The sequence below is a fragment of the Pseudonaja textilis genome, unplaced genomic scaffold (genome assembly GCF_049901715.1).
Source record: "Pseudonaja textilis isolate UNSWEBS1 unplaced genomic scaffold, rPseTex1.2 PTEXSCF20, whole genome shotgun sequence".
NCBI classification, from domain to species: Eukaryota; Metazoa; Chordata; class Lepidosauria; order Squamata; family Elapidae; genus Pseudonaja; species Pseudonaja textilis.
The window spans coordinates 1,067,564-1,090,123 of record NW_028262864.1 but is presented as its reverse complement, the minus strand read 5'-3'; the positions used below and the strand labels follow the sequence as shown (position 1 = coordinate 1,090,123).

Here is a 22,560-nt window from a genome sequence, read left to right as displayed (position 1 = left end):
CGGGGAAGCGACTCTGAAGAGGGATAACTTCTCCCGGATCTCTCCGATGAGCGAGCCGGGAATCTTCAGATTCTAGCTATCTGGGGGAAGAGAAAGGAGCGGGAGATACAATTCAAAGATCGGGCATGCTCAGTGTGTCAACTAGGAATTGCTTGCAGGGGGCGGAAATGGGGGTTCGGGAGCCCACCGAATATATATTACACACACACACATAACATATATATGTATGTATGTACGTACGTACATACATACATACATACTTCCACACATACATACATGTTGTGATTGGAAGGATCGGTCCTGTTGGGAGTTTTGACTCTGATGACTGTTAGATCATGGATTGACGTCAGAACCAGGAAAAGTTAATCTGAAGGGCAAGCCAGTTAATTAGCACGTTGCCTTAATGGGTATAAAAGGACACAGCTGAGCTGGTGCCTTTCACCAGGAACAAAATGACTATTTTGAATGAGGACGTTACTACAAAGAGCTTTCTGTTTGAATTTCGAAGGGGAGTCCTAACAGTTTCTGCCAGCCGTTATCTTGTTATTTCCTTCAGTTTGATTTGATTGTGAAACGGCTGCTTTCTGTTTGTTCGTTTGAATTTCCAAGAGGAGACATAACACATACATATATATGGTATTCAGCTCTGTTCGGGTATTTTCCCACGTCATTATTGTTGATTTTAAAGTTGTAGCGACGTTTCGGCAGAATCTCATCTGCCATCATCAGGCTTCTGTATTGTGTTCGTCTGTGAGTCAAGCTTTCACAGCCATTTCTGTTTTAAATTTGGTGCTTGCCTACTGCTGTGTTAGAATGGTTTTTTCTTCATCCTGATTGGTTGGGAGTCTTGGTCTGTGTTTATTGGTCTTGGAGTTTGGTGTGTTCTGCTTGATTGGTTTTTCTAATATCTTCTGTCTGTTTTGTAGCATTTTTTTGTCTTGATTGGCTGGCAACATTATGTTTCCTCTATTGGAGGCTTTTAGTGAGGCTTGGCTTTCAGTAAATGGACGGCTATTATTTATTAGGAAGCTAGGTTTCATCTGGGTGCCTGGTTGGGGTGTGTTTGAGCTGGAGGTATCAGAGGGGATCTGTTTGTGCCCAGGTGTTTGCCTGGCTAGTGGTGTGGAGATTTTTTTTGTTTGTGAGTGCAGGCTTCCAGATAATTGACAGTCTGGTGGAGTCATCTCTTCTATTCATGCTTTCAGGTCTTTTTTCAATCTCTATGGCTTCTCTGATAATTCTGTAGCTGGGGTTTTCTATAGTGGCTAGGGTTTTGGTGCCATTGAAGTTGATGCTATGACCTGTGGCTTTCATGTGTTGGACTAGTGAGGAAGTGTGTTCCAACTTTTTTACTGCATTTTTGTGTTCATCAAGGCGGGTACTTATTCTTATTCTACAAAACAGACAGAAGATATTAGAAACACCAATCAAGCAGAACACCGCAAACTCCAAGACCAATAAACACAGACCAAGACTCCCAACCAATCAGGATAAAGAAAAAAACCATTCTAACAAAGCACGAGGCTAGCACCAAATTTAAAACAGAAACGGCTGTGAAAGCCTGACTCAGATGAACACAATGCACAAGCCTGATGATGGCAGATGAGATTCTGCCAAAACGTTGCTACAACTTTAAAAGCACAACTATAATGATGTGGGAAAATACCCGAACAAAGATGAATACCATATGTATATATATGTATATGTATAAATAACAAATTGTGCTATTTACAAGACACCCACATGCAACGCCACACTCACACACCTGGGGAAGGGGGAGGGGGGGAGGAGGGAGGTAAGGGGGTCTTGAGGGTGTTGTAACTGGTGCTGGAAGACTCGGCTCGGTGCGCATCTCCCGGCCACTGCTCCTGGTTGGGGAAACGTCCTGGAGAATTTCCACTAAGTACTGAAATAAACTGCAAAGAAAGAGAAAAAAAAAGAATATTTTATAGGGCCATGATGGTGAACCTATGGCATGCGTGCCACAGGTGGCACGCAGAGCCATTTGTGCGGGCATGCAAGCCCCAGGCAAACTTACCTTTAAGGCGCGCATGAGCACGCCTTAAAGCTGATTTTCGGGCCTTTTTCGGCCTCGCAGAGGCTTAAGGGAAGCCTCTGCAGCCTTTGCAGGCCGAAAAATATTCCCATTTCATCACTTCCTGTATTTCGGCCCATTTTTCGGCCTGCAAAGGCTTCCCTTAAGCCTCTGGGAGGCTGAAAAGGCCCGAAAATCAGCTGTGAGGCACAGTGCAGGTAAGGGGGTGGAGTGGGGGGATCACATGTGCATGTGCAGGGGGCGTGGGGGGACCATGCACATTGCCTTCTAGGTGTTGGCATGCGAGCATGCACACAATTTTTGGCACAGAAGCCCAAAAAGGTCACCCACCACTGTTATAGGGAGTCCTCGTTATATGAACGACATAATGGAGAATGCCCGTTACAGTCATTCCTATGACTGGTTTGGTTTTGCAAATTTTGTCAGGATTCCAGGCAGTTACCTCAATTAAATCATGAGTCTCGAGCCAAACTTCAAAAACTTCAAAAGGATTTATTGGGAGTTAACATGTCCGGCACTGCCTGGGTGCAGCTGACTCTGAGACACATAATTCACTGTCACCCTTGACCCTGGTTTTCTTCCCACCCCTTGGGTGTATCGTAATTCATATTCTCCAATGGGACACATCCATAGCCAAGAGTCATCAATCATGCTCTCCAGTTAGAATTTTGCAAGGCAGAAACTTCAGTCACCTAGTTACTATCTTCGAAAAACTATGTATGGAATGCACTTTCAGTTTCCAAGCTGCCACACCGCTCTTTCAACCCCCGCCCCCCCCGCCCCCCGGCTTTCTGTTGGCAACTGTAAAAAGACCATAGAAATATTTTATGAGTTGACAAATTCTTTTTTTTTAGCGGTGGTCGGTAGGTATGGTTTTTTACTGACAAGGCTGGAAGGGCTGTTTTTCACAAGACCGTCGTAAAATGGGACAATGCAGGCATATTGCCAGGCATCTCAAGTTCGGTCACGTGACCACAGAGAGAGTTCGCAATGTCAGAACTTCAAATCTGGGTTGAAAAATGCCTGTTTTAGGGCGGGTTGGCTGGTTTGTAATGCTGAATGGTCTTGCTTAGCGACCGGTCGTTAGGTCGAGGCCTACCTTTAATGGTGCCAGTAGTTTACACAACCCGGTGTAACTGCTAAGCCAGTGTGCTAAAGCTGTATTTTGTTTGCTACACAACTGGCCTTGTAAAACGTGCTACATATCGAGCCACCTCATAGGCACCTCATAGGGAGGGATTGAGGAAGGAAGAAGGGTTTGAGGAGGGATGGAGGAAGGAAGAAGGGTTTGAGGAAGGAGGAATGGAGGAAAGGATTGAAGGAAGGAAGGAAGAAACGGTTTGAGGAGGGAGGGAGGGATTGAGGAAGGGAGGGCTGGAGGAAGGAGGGATTGAGGAAGAAAGGGATTGAGGAGGAACAGATTGAGGAAGAGAGGGATGGAGGAAGAAGCAAGGAAGGGATTGAGGAAGGAAGGAAGGAAGGGATTGAGGAAAGAAGGAAGGTTATAATGAGAGGGAGGGAGGGTCTCAGGGAACCCCTGTCTTAGCACTTGGCCACCACAGGTGTCCCGAGTCCCGCCCCCCATGGCCACGCCCAGGGGTGGGATTCTATCAGTTTGCACCTATTCGCTAGAACTGGTTGTTAACATTCTAAGCAGTTTGGAGAACCGGTTGTTAGAAGAAATTACTGGCCTAATCCTGTAAGGAAGGCAGGAAGGAAACATTCTGGTGTTGCTTATAGAAACTGCCTCTCCATTAACCCTTATTACATTCTTGGCAGGACTAGACTTCCTGTCTCAGGAACTTCTCTGGAGTTTTTTCCCCCTCCTTTGCTGGTACTTTGCTTGTGTGGAGTGACCATTCAAAGTTACAATGGCACTGAAAAAAGTGACTTATGACCATTTTTCACACTTACAACTGTTGCAGCATCCCCACAATCATGAGAGACCAGGGGAGGAGATGCATGCCTCAATGTGAGTGATATTGAGTTGGCCACACCCAACCAATAACATGACCACCAAGCCACGCCCACCACCTAAGCCATGCCTACAGAACTGGTTAAAAATTTGAATCCCACCCCTGGCCATGCCCCTTTCCTGAGGTCAAACACAATCCTGATGCAGCCCTCCTTGAAATCAAGTTTGACCACCCCCCCCACTCTAAAGCCACTGAAGGCACTTTCCCGTCCCACTTTACATCCCATCGTCCCCGTTCTTTGCAATGGTCACTCACCAATGATGATGATCAAGATAATGGCGCATATCACCCCCAGAATTATCATCATCTGTCATGGGAAAAGAAGGAAAGGAAGCACATGTGAATGGTCTAAAAAAAATGGGCCTTGTCTCCAACAGGGCATCTTCTGGATTTGCCCATCCGATGCCGCAGAACAGTTTCCCGTCTAAAGCGAAACCTTTCCAGAATCCTCTGTGATCTGTGGCTCCTTTTAGATCCTAAAGGAGTGTTTGATTCAACTCCCAGAATTCCCCAGCCAGCAAGGGGAAGTTGGCATGGATAGGACAAAAAAAACCCATGACATTGTTTTGACTGAGCAACTTTCTTAATAGATGGTGGGAATGCGGTAGATGTAATATATCTTGACTTCAGCAAAAGTGTGTGTGTGGGGGAGATTAAATTAATAAACAAGTTAAAGGTGGGCTGGATAGCAAGACAACTAAATAGGAAACTGATAGGCTGGCAGGGGAATTCTGGGAGTTGAAGTCCACCCACCTTCAAGTTGCTCCAATGGAGAACTATTGCTACAGAAGTCAAATGGCTGGCATTACATACATCCAGAAGACTACAAGGACCCTGTGGCTGGGCCTGCTTTCAAGAGGGAGCTTCACCAAGTTCACCCTCCTCCCAACAGGCAGATGATCTCCAAGAGGCCCGATGGATCACCTTAGCAACCAAGAGATCTCGTTGCTAAGAGATCCAGATCCTCTCTGGATGCAAAGAGATCCAGATAATCGCAGAGATCAGACGGAGGTCAGCATTCCTGCCAAGGACCAGCATCTCCCCGTTTTTTTGGCTCCAACCAGATCCTGGGATCTCTTCCCCGCCCAAACCTTCTCTGTAACATGTTATCTCCGAATGCCTCAAGATATTTTTTTTACAGAATTTTAAAAGAATCTAGTGAGGATTTTTTTTTGTCTGATCCACCACCGCGAGAAACCTGATGGGGAGAACAATTGACCAGTGGGACTGCTTGCAACTAGAAGTTGTGGGTGCTCCATCACTGGAAATTTTAAAGAGACTGCACAGCCAATTGTCTGAAATGGTCTAGGGTCTCCTGCATGAGCAGGGGGTTGGACTAGAAGACCTAGAAGGTCCCTTCCAGCCAGAGGTGGTATTCAGCAGGTTCTGAACCAGTTCTGCAGAACCAGTAGCAGAAATTTTGAGTAGTTCGGAGAACTGTCGAATACCACCTCTGACTGGCCCTGCCCCCATCTATTCTCCGCCTCCCAAGTCCCAGCTGATTGGCTGGGTCTTCTTTGGTTGCCCTGCACAGGAGAATGGAGCTGAAAAGCAGATTAGTGGGGTGGGGAGGGAATGGGGATTTTGCAGTATCCTTCCCCTGCTACGCCCACCAAGCCACGCCCACAGAACTGGTAGTAGAAAATTTTGAATCCCACCACTACTTCCAGCTGTTATTCTGTTATTCCCTAGAGCAGGAGTCGGCAACCTGCAGCTCTGGAGACGCATGTGACTCTTATCATTCTGCTGCAGCTCCCTGTTGCCGGTTGGTAAAAAGATGCTGCGCTAGGAGGAGACCCTATGGTGGGAGAACCAGACTTCCAGGGCTGGGAGGAGACTCTGTGGTGGGAGAACTGGACTTCCAGTGGTAGGAGGAGACCCTATGGTGGGAGAACCAGATTCCAGCGCGAGGAGGAGACTCTATGGTGGGGAGAACCAGACTTCCAGCGCTAGGAGGAGACTCTGTGGTGGGGGGAACTGGACTTCTAGAGCTAGGAGGAGACTTTATGGTGGGGGGAACCTGCAGGGGTGGGATTCTACCAGTTCTGACTGGTTCTATACAGCCCCTTGTTAACTTTCTAAGCAGTTAGCAGAACCGGTAGTTAGAAGCAATCTCCTTTCGTTTTTTTTCCACCCTTATTGCATTCTTGCCAGTATGCCTAGACTTCTTGTTTCTGGAGCTTCTGGGGCTTAACTTTCTTAAAGGGGAAGGGTTGTTTTAAGATTTTTACACTGCTGTTGGGAGGAAATACTTCCCTGGACAATCAGTACTTTGAAGAAATAATTGAACAATGAAGCAGAGCTGTCAGAAAGAAGCTTTTAATGACCGGGAACCAAGATGAGTGCCATTCAGCAAGGCTTCTTGGCTAGCTAGAAAGATTGACGTTCAAATGTGAGTTTACATACCCTTTCTGAGTTTTGGTCTTAAACTGGTTTTTGGTGACATTTAATTCTGTGTTTATTGATGGGATAATTTTCCCTATTCAGCTTCAACAAGCAACAGCTACTGTTGTGATTTATTTATTTGTATTGTGTTTGAATTTTTTCCTGCCTCATGGTTTTTTTTTTCTATCTGGGGAGGAGGGGTCTTCCTTCATTGCTTTAGTAGTATCTGGCACTGTCCTTTTGGGGTGTACTTCCAAGTGAGTAAGACCAGCTAGTATCTTTAAGTGGTGCACATGGATCTAAGGATTGCTTTCCTGGGTGTGGTCTTTCTGAAGAGCTTAAATGACATCTCTGCTAAAGGGTTTCACTTTATGAGCCAGAGTTGGCTACTGATAGTTATCACTGCATTTTAACTATTTTAATTCCTCAAGGTGCTCTGGAACCCTACCTGATTTGTAACTCTGGCTTGTAGGTATTTTTAGTCTAATGATTGGTATTTAGGGCAGCTTTTTGCAAGCAAAGAAGCTTTTTGTATTTTTTGTACAGGTAATCCTTGACTTACAACAGTTCATTTAGTGACCATTCAAAGTTACAATGGCACATGGGCCAGAAATTTTGGCTACAACATAAATCTGGATCAATGGCAGCAAATCTGGGACAGGAATAAAAAGATCACTCTAGCCACATCTTATAAAGAGAATCTGTTTAAGATGTTCTACAGATGGCACCTCCCGCCCACCAGATTAGCTTAAATGAATGGTTTCCAATCTCTGACATGCTGGAAATGCCTGAAAGAATGAGGCACTGACTACCATATGTGGTAAGGGTACAAAAAATGCAAGAATTTTGGCAAAAATTTGGCAATGGATAGAGGAAATGTTAAATTTAAAAATAAATTATACATCAGAAATGTTCTTATTAGGAATAACAAATGAGAATCTAAAAAAGCAGATCTGTATCTAATTATACATATTATTACAGCTGCAAGATTATCCATTGCCCAAACATGGAAATTAAAAGAAATACCTAATGATGAAAAAATAAAAAAAATTCTACATTGTGCTGAGCTAGCTAGCTTAACGTTAGAACTGAAGGAAAGAGACACTTCAGAATTCTATGAAATATGGAAAAAAATTATAATTGGAGGGATACGAAAGGAAGTCAAAAAAATGCAAAATAGAAATCAAAGAGTTTATGCTACAATAAAATTTCTAAGATAGAAATGAATATAAAGGTTTACAAAGTATAAATGTATATGGATGTGTATATACATCTACATCTACATCTACATCTACATCTACATTTACATCTACATATATATATGGTATTCAGCTTTGTTCGGGTATTTTCCCATGTCATTGTAGTTGTGCTTTTAAAGTTGTAGCAACGTTTCGGCAGAATCTCATCTGCCATCATCAGGCTTCTGTATTGTGTCCGTCTGTGAGTCAGACCCCCACAGTTATTTCAGTTTGGGGGGTGGGGGCCAGTTTGTTTCTGTGGGGGCCTGACTCACAGACGGACACAATACAGAAGCCTGATGATGGCAGATGAGATTCTGCCGAAACGTTGCTACAACTTTAAAAGCACAACTACAATGATGTGGGAAAATACCTGAACAAAGCTGAATACCATACATGTAAGTACCAGCGAAAACTTAAGAAAATATAAACATAAACAAAAGAACAGAACTGGCCCTAATTAGAAATGAACTTCACAGGAAAAGGTTTCTCCTAGACCAAATCAACAAAGATCTCCTCACACTCCACCTCAGACTCAGCAACAAGATTCACCCTCTACTTTGGGACAAATCCAAACAACTCGCTGTCTGGAGAGCCGAAACACAGACCACCCTGAAGACAGACACACACACCAACAAACTCAGGAAACTACAACAATGCCAGAAACCAACTCCCCTCCCCACAGCCACACATGAAACAAACATTGCACAACATCTCAGACAAGATCCTCACTGAAGCTGAAACCAAGGTCCTTTCTAAAGGATTCAACTTTGCTGTCGCTCCCAAACACATCCCCACAGAAACCATCATATGTGGAGTTGAAACCAGCCTGACCAAAACCAACCCTGATGATGCTAACAAAATCAGACTCGAAATCACCAACATCCTCTGCACTAGCAAACCACCCAAAAGCAACTTATCCAAAGAAGAACAAACTGCACTACTTAACCTGAAAGAAGACACCAGCATAATAATCCTACCAGCAGACAAGGGCAACGCGACAGTGGTTATGAACACATCTGACTACCAAACCAAGCTAACCAACCTACTCCAAGACCCCACATACAAACCCCTAAAGACAGACCCCACCACCTACCTAGAAAAAACTACCAAATCCAAAATAAAAGCCTCCCCATCAGTGAAGAAATCCAGCAAGGAATCATACCCAGAGAAAAATCATCCAGATGCCCCAAGCTTTATGGTCTCCCCAAAATACACAAAGAAGGAACCCCACTCAGACCAATAGTCAGCTCCATAGGCTCACCTCTACAAAACCTAGCCAAATTTCTCGCCAAACAACTACAACCTTATGCAGAATCCATCAACTCACACGTAAGAAACTCATTCCAGTTCATCGAGATCATAAAGAAACAAAACTTACAACCTAGCGACCTACTAGTAAGCTTCGATGTCATATCCTCTTCACCCAAGTGCTAATAAAAGAAGCCTTGACAGCCATCCAAAACAAATACAACCCCCCAAGCACATCCTAGATCTAACCAACCACTGCCTATCCAATACATACTTCACCTACAATGGACAAAAATACAAACAAATAGAAGGAGCACCCATGGGATCACCCCTCTCACCTGTCATCGCTAACCTCTACATGGAACACTTTGAAACACAAGCTCTAGAAAAATACGACCACAAACCAAACTCTGGCTCAGATACGTAGATGACACCTTCATAATCTGGCCACATGGGAAAGAAAAACTGAACAACTTCCTCACACACCTCAACAGCCTACACCCCAAAATACAATTCACCATGGAAACAGAAGCCAACAACCAACTTCCCTTCCTAGATGTCTTGGTATACAAAAGATCCAATGGCTCCCTAGGACACACCATCTACCAGAAGAAAACACATACTAACCGCTATCTACATGCACTCTCACACCACCACCCAGCACAGATCAATTCCGTAGCCAAGACACTCATCTCCAGAACAAAATGCTTAGCCGATGAACAACACCAAAAAACCGAACTACACACTCTCACCAACGTACTTACAGCCAATGGATTCCAAAGAAAGAAGATTACCCACCTAATCCAAAAAGAAACCCCAACCAAAATCCAAGACAGAGAACAAGAAACGGCAAAGCCCTCCTCCCATATATAAAAGGCACTACAGACAAAATTAGCAAGATCCTCCAAAAACACAACATCAAAACAGCATTCTGCACAAACAGAAAAATATCCACCATCCTAAGAAACCCCAAAGACAAAATCGAATTAGAAAACCAAGGAGTATACGAAATCCCTGCACTGCCTGCCCTACCACATACATTGGACAAACTAACAGAAGAATAAATGCACGCATTGAAGAACATAAGAACTCAATCAAAAAGAAGAAACGACCTCTTCCTGGTCCAACACCTCAAAGCCACAGGACATGAAATTGATTTTAAAAATACCAGAACTATCGCCAAAACCGAACACTTCAACAGCAGAATAATCAGAGAAGCCATAGAGATAGAAAACGCCCACACAGCATGAACAAACGAGATGACACCTCCCGCCTTCCAGCCATTTGGAAACCCGCCCTCATGAACAGACGAGTACCTAACATGAAGAAGGACACCAGACCCACACCCACGAGAGCCACACAAGATGCCACCACCACACTTCCATGTAGAAAACAGACTCTCACCCACTCAGAAGATGAGACACGACCATGGACCAGAAGCTGCACTACAGCTGCATCACTACCCACTTCAAACCCTCCGAGCCATACATGAAGCAAACCGACACCCACTATGAAGATGCAGCAGGACCACGAACTAGAAGCCAAACAGCAAGATCACAACTCACCAGCTCAAATCCCCAGCAACTAAGACTAACCGGAACACAACCAAGCCCCACCTGAACAGAACACGCCTCCAACCAATCAGAACACGGCTAACCCCCCAACCAATCAGAACACAACCAAACCCCTACCAATGAGAACACCCCCACCCAATCAGAACACAGCCAAGCCCCCACCCAATCAAGTCCCACCCCACTGGCAGTTAAAAGGAGGAAGCAGCTGCAATCTCACATTACTCTGAAAAGCACAGAGCCGGAGACAGAAGCCTGAAGATGATGAATGAGACTTCATCGAAACGTTGCCTAGATACTTCGAATCTTACGCGGGAGAAAACCCGAACAACCAAAGATCCAAACAAATATAAATATATACATATACACACACATACAAATGTTATATTGTTTGATGATATTCTGATATTATAACAATGTAAAGATTGCGGATATATGTCAAAAGATCACCACGTTCAAATCTTTTTAAAATTTAACTTTCAATTTTTTAAAAAAGTTACAATGGCACTGAAAAAAGTGACTTATGACATTTTTTCACACTTATGACCGTTGCAGCATCCCCAGTCATGAAAGGCCAGGTGAGGAGAACCCCTTGAACTGAGTGATGTTGAGTTGGTCAAGCCCACCCAGTCACGTGACCACGAAGCCACACCCACCAACTAAGCCATGCCCACAGAACCGGTTGTTAAAAAACTTGAATCCTACCCCTGGGAACCAGATTTCCAGTGCTAGGAGGAGACTCTATGGTGGGAGAACTGGACTTCCAGCACTAGTAAGAGACTCTATGGTGGGGGGAACTGGACTTCCAGTGCTAAGAGGAGACTCTGTGGTGGGAGAACCGGACTTCCAGCACAAGGTGGAGACTCTATGGTGATGGGAACCGGACTTCTAGTACTAGGAGGAGACCCTATGGTGGGAAAGCCAGACATCCAGCGGTAGGAGGAGACTCTATGGTAAGGGGAACGGGACTTCCAGCACTAGTAGGAGACTCTATGGTGGGAGAACCAGACTTCCAGTAGCAGGAGACTCTATGGTGAGGGGAACTGGACTTCCAGCGCTAGTAGGAGACGCTATGGTGGGAGAACCGGACTTCAACTGTTAGGAGGAGACTCTGGTGGGAGAACTGGACTTCCAGCACTAGGAGACTCTACGGTGGGAGAACCGGACTTCTACCACTCGGAGGAGACTCTGGTGAAAGAAACGGACTTCCAGAGATTTGAGGGGACTCTATGGTAAGAGAATCGGACTTCTACCGCTGGGAGGAGACTCTGGTGAGAGAACCGGACTTCCAGAGCTAGGAGGAGACTCTATGATGGGAGAACGGGATTGGAGCACTAGGAGGAGACTCTATGGTGGGAGAACTGGACTTCCAGCGCTAGGTGGACACTCTATGGTGATGGAAACCGGACTTCAAGTGCTAGGAGACCCTATGGCTAGAAAGCCGGACATTCAGCAGTAGGAGGAGACTCTATGGTAAGGGGAACGGGACTTCCAGCACAAGTAGGAGACTCTATGGTGGGAGAACCGGACTTCCAGCAGTAGGAGGAGACTCTATGGTGGGAGAATGGGATTGCAGCGCTAGGAGGAGACTCTATGGTGGGATAACCAGACTTCCAGTGCCAGGAGGAGACTCTGGTGGGAGAACCGGACTTCCAGCACTAGGAGAAGACTCCGTGGCAGGAGAACCGGACTTCCAGAGATAGGAGGAGACTCTATGGTGGGGGGAACCGGACTTTGAGTGCTATGAGGAGATTCTCTGGTGGGGGAACGGGACTTCCAGTGCTAGGAGGAGATTCTGTGGAGGGAGAATTTGACTTCCAGAGATAGGAGGAAACCCTATGGTGGGAAGAACCGGCATTGCAGTGGTAGGAGGAGACTCTATGGTGGGGGGAACCGGACTTCCCGTTCTAGGAGGAGACTGTATGGTGGGAGAACAGTATTTCCAGTGCTAGGAGACTCTATGGTGGGGGAAATGGACTTCTAGCGCTAGTAGGAGAGTCTTTGGTGGGGGAAACTGGGGTTCCAGTGCTAGGAGGAGATTTTATGGTGGGGGGAACTGGACTTCCAGTGCTAATAGGAGATTCAATGGTGGAAGAACTGGATTGCAGCATGAGGAGGAAACTCTAGGAAGGGGAGGAAACTGGACTTACAGCGCTAGGTTGAGACTCTATGGTGGGAGAACCGGACTTCCAGCACTAGGAAAAGACTGTGGTGGGAGAACCAGACTTTCAGCACCAGCAGGAGACTCTGTGGTGAGAGATCCTGACCTTTAGTGCTGGGGGAGATTCTATGTTGGGGGGAACCAGACTTCTAGCGCTAGGAGTAAACCCTATGGTGGGAGAACTAGACTTCCAGCGTTAGGAGGAGACCCTATGGTGGGGGTACCAGACTTCCAGTGCTAGGAGACTCTGTGGTGGGAGAACCAGACTTCCAGAGATAGGAGGAGACTCTATGGTAGGATAACCAGACTTCAAGCACTAGGAGACTCTACGGTGGGAGAACCGGACTTCTACCACTCGGAGGAGACTCTGGTGAAAGAAACAGACTTCCAGAGATTTGAGGGGACTCTATGGTGGGAGAACTGGATTCCCAGCACAAGGAGGAGACTCTATGGTGGGAAAAACTGAACTTCCAGTGCTAGGAAAATACTGTGGTGGGAGAACCCGACTTCCAGCACTAAAAGGATACTTTGTGGTGGAGGGAACCGGACTTGGAGCCCTAGTAGGAGACTCTGTGGTGTGGGGAACTGGACTTCCAGCGCTACTGGAGGCTCTATGGTGGGGAGAACCAGACTTTCAGCACTAAGAGGAGACTCTATAGTGGGTGAACCAGATGTCAAGTCTCCAGGGCATGCTGGAGCCGTGACACCATGCGTTGTGCCATGTCAGACTATGCTATCGAGGGGGGAAGTGCTGTTAATCACCCAACCTGGGGTTTCAACTGTTCAACAGAGATAACGAGCCTTGCTGACATCACACGCTGAGCTGTTACAGCCTGTGGGCAGTGGTAGACAAAGTGATTAAGATGCTGCCTGTTGAACTAATGATCTCAAGAGGGGTGGAGGGTCACTTCATAGGCGTAAATACAATGAGGGAATATGATATTTGTACAAATATGGTAAATAGGGGTGGATAATTAGTGGATAAAAGCACGGTGTATAGGGTATTACATGGTGATCGGATGTGATGCAGTAGTGCTCACCAGATGGTGGATAAACTCATTAAGTTGTTAACTGGTGTATAAATACAGCTCTGGCTGCGAGGTGCGCCAGAGCAGTCTTTAATTCCTTTTGGTTACTTGTTGTTACCTGAGACTCTATGGTGGGAGAACCAGACTTCCAGCATTAGGAGGAGACCCTATGGTGGGAGAACCCGACTTCCAGAGATAGGAGGAGACTCTATGGTGGGGAGAACCAGACTTCCAGCGCTAGGAGGAGACTCTGTGGTGGGGGGAACTGGACTTCTAGAGCTAGGAGGAGACTTTATGGTGGGGGGAACCGCAATCCCAGTGCTAGGAGGAGACTCTATGGTGGAAGAACCGGACTTCCTTTCTAGGAGGAGACTCTATGGTGGGAGAACCGGATTTCCAGCGCTGGGAGGAGACTCTATGGTGGCAGAAATGGACTTCCAGCACTAGGAGGAGAGTCTTTGGTGGGGGAAACTGGGGTTCCAGCGCTAAGAGATTTTATGGTGGGGGGAACTGGACTTCCAGCGCTAAGTGGAGATTCAATGGGGGAAGAACCGGATTGCAGCACGAGGAGGAGACTCTATGAAGGGGGGGAACCGGACTTCCAATGCTAGGTTGAGACTCTATGGTGGGAGAACCGGACTTCCAGCGCTAGGAGGAGATTCTATGGTGGGAGAAGCTGACTTCCATCGTTAGGAGGAGACTCTATGGTGTGGGGAACCGGACTTCCGGTTCTACGAGGAGAGTCTATGGTGGGAGAACCGGATTTGGATCCTGTGGAGAAAGGGAAGGAGGCAACCGGATTTGTGGGAGAGGAGGAGGAGGAGGAAGTAGTCCTTCATCCTACCTTTAAGTTCTTCCACCAGTATTTGCGCTTTAGCTTGGCGGCACTGGTTTCGAATTGAGACGCTCCGGCTTGAAGGGCATCAGCGCGGTCATCCAGCTCCGAAAGTTTCTGATCTCTCTCTAGGACCTTGTCCACATTCACTCGCATGATATCCACGACCTGGAGGGAAAGAGACACCATGGAGAAGGTGAGAATGTAGCAGGAGGCCGCGAGAACCACTGAGATCTGGAAGCCAATAGAAGTGCAGAGTTTTAACACCCGGAAGGAAAGGTCTCCAAGGAAACCACCAAGCTCCAAGAATACACAAAGTACCCCACAGTCCTCCTCCTCCTCCTTTTTGTGAACTCCACTCCGTTCTAAATCTGATGATGTTCCCTAGTTGGGTCATGAAATGTCTGCAAGGAAACCACCAAGCTCGTTGAATACCAAGGACCCCACAGTCCGTTTCTTCCTTCTCCTTCTTTCTGCAAACTTCACTCCTTTCTAGCACTGATGATGTACCCTAGTCAGGTCATGAAATGTCCACAAGGAAACTCCAAGTTCAGAGGGCACCTAGGACCCCACCAAAGATTGACATGTGATGGTCACCTCCATCAATCTGAAGGATGCTAAGAAAGACTTACCTTGGGTGAAAGTCCACCTCCCCTAACCTCACCTGTAGCCAGCTAAGCGAAGAATTCAGGAATGTACAACTGACTAAAAGCCCGAAGGAGGATTAGGTATCCCATAGCCCTCACAGAGCCCCCCCCCCAAACCCCTATGACCCCGCTAAAGTCACCCCTGGTGTCAGGAGATTGAACTCAAGAACATTTTTGAACCAATAGTTTCTTGCAAAAGGAGGAATATGCCTTTATTTCACATCAATAAAAACCAACAGAGAGGTGACTTGATGGAGTTATTATATTACTGTTGCTTGATTTGGGGGCCTTTTCGTGTCCAATCTTAACTTAAATTAAACCAGATTCAATTTCAGCTTTGGTTATATTTTATAGCTTTGGAAGTGTGTTTGAGACCCATCACCCAGGACCCGTGAGGGCCTCATCCTTATTTAAACCGAAATTCCTTCTGCCAACAATTGCAATACAGGTAGTCCTTGAGTTGCAAGAGTTCAAAGTTACAACAGTATTGGGGGAAAAAAGGGACTTAGAACTGTTTTTCATAGTTATGACCTTTGCAGAATCCCCATGATCAGGAGGCACATGCTTTCCATAAACATTAAGAATCCAATTTATTATTGATTTGGGGGGGCATGGGGCTCTCTCTGCACCCCTGGGAAGAGAGGGAGGAAGATAGATGAAAGAAAGAAGGTTTGAAGGAGGAGGGAGGGAGGCTGTGAGGGACAAAGGAAGGAAGGAGGGAGGGAGGAGAAAGGGAGAGATGGCTAGGAGGGAGGAAGGAAGATAAAAAAAGAGGGAAGGAGGGAGGGAGGAAGATAGATGAAAGAAAGGTTTGAAGGGAGGGAGGCTGTGAGGAAGAAAGGAAGGAGGGAGGGAGGAGAAAGGGAGAGATGGCTACAGAGAGGGAAGAAGATGAAAAAAAGGAGGGAGGGAGGGAGGAAGAAAGGAAGGATGGAAGAAAGGTGGATGAAGGGAGGGAGGAAGGAAGGGTGAAAGAAAGAGGGATGAAGGGAGAGAGGAAGAGAGGGAAAATTTCCAATGCTCCTTGCCAGACGCCCACAAAGAAACTCAATGGGAGCATAAGAGGCTCCCTCCACCGCCCTCAAGCTCTTGGCCTCTGGACCAGTGTTCCTCCACCCACCCACCCCAGCATGGACTTCCAACTCCCAGAATCCCCCACTTCTCACCTCATCCACTTGAGCCTGGGTTTGCTGGAGCCTCCGGTTACTGGTGAGGTTGGGTGGGGGGGCGGGGGGACCCCGGCCTCTCCTCCGGCAGCCACAGGTGGGGAAGCAGCATTAGCTGACCTGAAAGACAAGGGTGTGTGTGTGTGTAATTTTGTGTCTTGCACATGACAGGTGTTTCTCAGCATCAAAAACTTGCTGGGGGTTGGAAAAGCTGAATTGGGACCCATTCATCGCAACTGTTTCCCGCTAACCCAACCGCCGAAAAAAATCCACAGGCAGGAAGTACCTAGCCACTTTAAGTTCCCAGAATCCCCCAGCCAGCTAGCCACTGCTGAGGATTCTGGGAGGTGAAGGCCACAGGGCTAGGAAATCGACACGATTGGGAGGGGGACATGAAGGCTTAAGAAGGTCCTTCTCTGAACCCTTCTTGTGAATGGGATCAGGCAGGGTTGGTTCAAAGGCCCGATCGGACCGCTAAAGTGGGGTTACATGGGTGGACTTCAATTCCCAGAATCCCCCAGACGTTATGCTTTAAGATGGGTAGGTGTCAACTCCCTGAATTCCCCAACCGGCATGCTTTAACATGGGTGGACCAACTCCCAGAATTCCCAGTCAGCATCCTTTAAGATGGGTGGACTTCAACTCCCAGAATTCCCCAGGCACGAGCCTTTAAGACAAGTGGACTTATCTTAAAAGAAACAGCTTGCGTGTATTTGGATTATTTGATGATCTTTGGATTTTTGGTTATTATATTTGAATGACTAAAATCAATCGGGTGGTTGTTTAAAAATTTATACAATGGCACCACTTCTGGATGAATTGAAAATGGAACTTAAAAAGTACAAAGAGGATGCACAAGAAGGGAGGGTTTTTTTTGGCTTCGTTTTTCAATTCTTAGAAATGGAGATTTGGAACTATGAGAAACAACAAGAAAAGACTGCAAAACAAGAAGACTGGGACAAAGAAGAAGCCATCTTTAATGAACAAGTAATTCTATGTGGGGAAGAAAAAGGAAAGGGGGGAAAGAGAATGGAGAATTTAAGACTTAAAAAAACAACCAAAAAAAAAGAAAAATAATTCAAAAAATAAGTATAATACTGGAAAGCAACAGAAAAGGGGAATACAGAAGAGAGAAATAGAGGTAGAGACAAGGGGGTAAAAAGGGGAGAGAGAAGAGAGGGAAGAAGGAAAGGAAAAGAAGTTACAAAGGACCGGAACAAGATATAGAGAAACAGGACCTATTTAGAGATAATGGGTGAAAATCTAACTGAAAAAGGGATTCTGTAAAGGTACGTAAGATTGTATTGTTTTATTAGTAATAGAAATAACTTTAGAAAATTGGAAACAACGTATGATTAAAATGAGGGATAAAATAGTTAGTGTAATTTAGTGAAATGTTTGTGAATAAAATAAGTGAAATAAAATAAATGCGAAAATTGAATTAGGAAGGAACGGGAACATTTTAATTAGTTAATCTTTTATAAAATATAAGTGAAGAGGGGGGGAATTAACTATGGAAAGCTTATAATTGTTCCCATAGAAGTATGATATTTAATTGAAAAGTAATGTTAAAGATGTTAAGACTTTAATGAATTATTATATTAATGATATAATTGAGTTGGAATGGAATGTTTTAATTATATTATGCATTTATAATTTTTTCTTTTTTTAAGAATACAGTGTGTATTTTAAGAATGTACCAAGCAGAATCCAAATGGAAGTTATGTATTATATTGAATGTTACAACTTTAGGGAAAAGATATAAAGGCGTCATACTCCAATCAGTAACTACAGGAGAAATTTTGTTTAATGAGAAAAAATAATAGATAATTGAAACAGGACAGACAAAAAATATAAATACAATGATTTGAATTGAGATGAGATAATTAAAATAAAATTGAGAAAATTAAAAGAGGGGAGAAACTATGCAGAACATGTAAAATAGTAATAAGATATGGAATAGAATATGAAAATGAGCATGAACCTGAATTTGTGTCTGTACAAAGAAATGTAACCCGGAATTTCAAAAAAGATGTTTTATTTGTATTTTTTTTCTCTTTGTGAAAACTCAAATAAAATTTACAAAAAAAAAAAAGAAAAGAAAAAGAGCTTTAGGCTTTATCCCTGGGAAGGGATTAACAAGCCAAGATTAGTAGTAAAGTAGTAGTACAGTAGTAGCAGCTGTCTCTAAATTACCAAAAAGCAAATTTGAAATATCTTGTTAGGTGACGAGATGCCCCAAAGAGTTGGAACGAGACTGTGGAATTTCAAAATTCTCCAGGAAACTTGCATGCAGGGTGGATTTGATTTAAATTAAGTCAATTTAAATCATGATTTAAATCACTAGTACAAGGCTCGATTTAAATCATAATGTTTAAACAGCAACGGTTGTCTCTGCTGTGCAATTGTCTGAATGCATCAGTGCAGTGTGTATGTTATCTCAACTTGTAGAGCTCAGAGTCATTGAAATGTGTTTACCAAAAAATGTAAATATTGCAGTATACAGCCTCCTGCTACATAACTAAGCTCCACTTTCATGCTGAATAAACCAAATTATTAATGCATCTTAAATAGAAAATTATCTTTTGATATTTTTTTTTACTCCAAAAGCATTTTTTTTGTAGTAGTAATTTGTAGTAGCTATTGAGATCCTATAGATGGCACTAGATGCTAGAAGCAAACTGCATTGTCTAAAAACCTATATAGAGTCTCTTGGCTACTTGCATGATCTTATTCCCTTTATCTTGGTGAAGGTGGAAAGTCCTGGACTTTCCAGAGACATATAGGTGATCTCATTTTACGAACAACACGAGTATTAAGGATTGGTTGGGAGGTTGTACCAATGTGGTTGGGAGGTTTCACCCATGTGGTATCTATTCTCCAATCCAAATACTGTATCTATGCTACTCTTCTTTGCTTGTAAAAATGGTATAAAAGAATAAACGCTGCCCACGCAGTCAGTCATCTTGGCACAATGCACAATGACTGATCTTTGAAATCCATCATTACGGCACCCGAACAGGGCCATCAACCCTGTGGGAAGGGGCCATCAACCCTCTGGGGTGGGCAACAGCCAACATGCTTACCATCGTCTGGAAACAGACCCCTAAGGTGCACACCTTCGTCCTATGGGAACCCGGGTCCTACGGGACCCATCAATGGTAAGTATGGGTTGCAATCTATCTCAGCATCAGCAGAAACATGTTCAGGAAATTAGATTCTTGCTACATAAATCAGGTGCAAAAGTGCACTGAGGCTAGAAACAAAAAAAAGCTGGTGGGAGGTAGGGAAATGGTATCCTGAGCAGAATAGAATAGAATAGAATAGAATAGAAGGTTAAGGATACCCAAGGCTCTAGTCCAAATATTACATCGATTGTATCAATGCTGTCATGCAGTGGAAACGCCTGGCTCTGATGTCTCAGCAAAACAATAATTGATTACAAGCCCCCTCCTGATTATGATCAGGTAAAAATTGGAAGGAAGCAAAGAGTGGAAAACAGCAAATTGAGTAGTGGAAAGGTGAACTTAAAGAAGATTTCCAGAATACTGATTTATACTACAAAGGGAAATTGAAAATTGAAACTCCAAACCGAACAGTGCAGCGAAGCGGCAGAAATATCGGAAGGAGTACTAACTAAAGAAATGTCAGTAATTTGTGCTGATTAATGGAGCGCTGAAAATGGAGGAGCTGAAGGGTGAGACAACACCGTTTACTTTTACTTTGGGAGTTGAAAAGGGGGTTGTATAACTATATTTTTTGGCGATTGACGTTTGAGAATTGTGGGAAGAAAGAGAAAGTGACAGTGACATGTCCAAGTGAGACAGAGAGACCGGAAGAACAGCTGAGAGTAAAAAATTGAAAAGAGAACAATTGACACTTTAAAAGATTTAAGGAAAGGATTGAGGAAAGAAACCTTATAATTGCAATATTTGTCTGATAACTGTGATAAAGAAAAAAGGAAGAAATAAGATAACTAAGATTTATAAGTGGAACTAGGACTGTGTAGAGAAAAAGAATAAAGGAGAAAGAAGAAGAAGCCAAAATAGAAAGGAGAAACAAAATAGTGGAAGTGACTGTGCAAATTTAAAGAGGACATTTTGAACTCGAACTAAGAACTGTAAAAAGGTATTTATCAAAAAAAAGAAGGAGAAGGAGAAGGAGAAGGAGGAGGAGGAGGAGGAGGAGGAGGAGGAGAAGAAGAAGAAGAAGAAGAAGAAGAAGAAGAAGAAGAAGAAGAAGAAGAAGAAGAAGAAGAAGAAGAAGAAGAAGAAGAAGAAGAAGAAGAAGAAGAAGAAGGGAAGAAGGCGGAGCTTCCTCACCAACGGGCGGTAGATCGCAATTCTCTGCGGCTATCGCCTGTGCTCTTTCGTTGGAGAGCCCCAATCATTTTGATTAGGGGCTGAAACTGCCTTGGAGGGGCAGTGGAGTAAGAGGAAGCAGCAAGCCTGATTGTGGAGAGCCGCATCTCCCCCCAGGCTTGGTTTTTTTTCCTCCCAAAGACAACTGCAGCGGTGGTCTAATATGGCCACCCCGAAGAGGATGACTCAGCTGGACTAAGATTTGTGCAGGAGGGAAGAAAGAGGTGGATAACATCTGAAACGGGACAACTGGGCAATTTAACTGAATAAAAGTACCCCAAGACTAAGGTAACATAGAATTTTTAAGAAAAGAAAAGTGAGCGGAGAAATTACAAAGGGACAGAGAAAAAAAAGGAAAATATTTCTGACAGCTAAATGGGGCTTCGAACTGGGAAAGGAAGAAGCTGGAATTAAAGATTTAAAATTGGACTAACATATTTTGGGAATTCACAAGTATAAAACTAAAGCTGGACTTAAGATTGTTAAAGAATAATAATAACAAAGTTTACAAATTGAAGACTGGACTGTGCTGGAATATTGAGGTTCGAAAAACCTTAAATAAAAAAATAGGGGAAAAAGGTGAAGACTTTGTATAATGGAGAGTCTTTTGATAAAAATTGGTTTAAATAAAAGGGAAAGTGTTATGTCTGGTAGATTGGTTCTGGGTAGATCGGGTCGCATTGAGAGGCAAGACTCCAAAGTGTACATTCAGCTCTTTATTGCAGCTCTTTATTCCTGCCTGGTCTTTCCGGGCTGGTTGAACTGGCTTGGCTGTTCCTTCCAGGTGAAGCTCCCGCCTGCAACAGCTCGAGGTCTGCTGGTAAGTATGGCTGATTTATTTGGGGTTGCTTTCTAGGTGGGGGTGTTCAGCTTGCGTTGGGGGTGTTCTGCTAGCGTTTCCGGCCTTTTGTTGTCCCCTGCTTGGTTGTTGTGGTTTTCCCCCTCTGCTTTCTGTGGTTGTTGTTGTCGGGTGTCGGGGCTGTTGGCGGCCAGCCTGGACTGTAGCTGGTCGATGTGCCGCTTCCAGCTTCTTCCATCAGTGGTTTGAGTCTGTATGACCGGGACCGGTTACTTGTGTTATTTGCCGGTACCAGAGTGGGTCTCCCGTGAAGTTCTTTTTGGCGTAGACCGTGGTCCCCGGCGTTGAATGCCCGGTGCCTGCTGGAGGAGTCTGGGGGTTTCTCCGGGTTGTAGGTAGGGTGTAGTCAGTCCAGCGGGGACCTCAATTTCCTGCCCATCAGTAGTTCTGCTGGGCTTTATTTGTGGTCGTGTTAGCGAATATGCTGTATGAGTAGCATTCTGTTTATTTTTTCCTGTATGTCGCCGGGTTTCAATTTTCTGGATGGTTTACTTCGTGTTTTGAACCATCCGGCTCCGCCTGCTTTGTTCACCGGGTGAGCCGCTTGCAGGTTAATGCGTGCACTGATGCCCTGGCTCGCCAGGTATTTTTCAAATGCCAGTGCCGTGAACTGCGGGCTGTTGTCCGACACTAAGACATCTGGCAAGCTGTGTGTCACGAAAAGTCTGTTAAGTTTATTGATGACGGCTTCTGTTGTTGTTGTTCTCATGGTGCTTACCTCCAGCCAGTTGGAGTAGGCGTCCACGGTGATGAGGAATGTATGCCCCTTGGTCGGCCCGGCGAAGTCTATATGTATTCGCGACCATGGTCCCCTGTGGGTTTCTCATTCTAGGACTGGAGCAGTGGGGGTGGTGGACCTCGTCTCTTGGCATCTGTTGCACCCAGCGACCCATGTCTCGATTTGCTTGTCCATCCCTGGCCACCAAGCGTAACTTCTGGCCAGGGCTTTCATCTTGACTATGCCCGGGTGCCCTTCGTGTAGCATTGCCAGTATTCTTCTCTGTAGTGTCTCTGGTATGACTACCC

The 22,560-nt window shown here is 44.9% G+C and overlaps 1 protein-coding gene across 1 annotated transcript; it reads right to left on the bottom strand.

The window, feature by feature from the left end:
• Window positions 1-1,774: 1,774 nt before the first annotated feature.
• On the bottom strand, window positions 1,775-16,425 carry LOC113452092 (vesicle-associated membrane protein 2-like; the record flags this gene model as incomplete). The annotated part of the gene is made up of 4 exons (XM_026723508.2): window positions 1,775-1,916; window positions 4,288-4,339; window positions 14,511-14,669; window positions 16,315-16,425. Coding segments are annotated over 4 exons (339 nt in total), but the record flags the coding sequence as incomplete, so codon positions are not given.
• Between the last annotated feature and the right edge of the window lie 6,135 nt (window positions 16,426-22,560).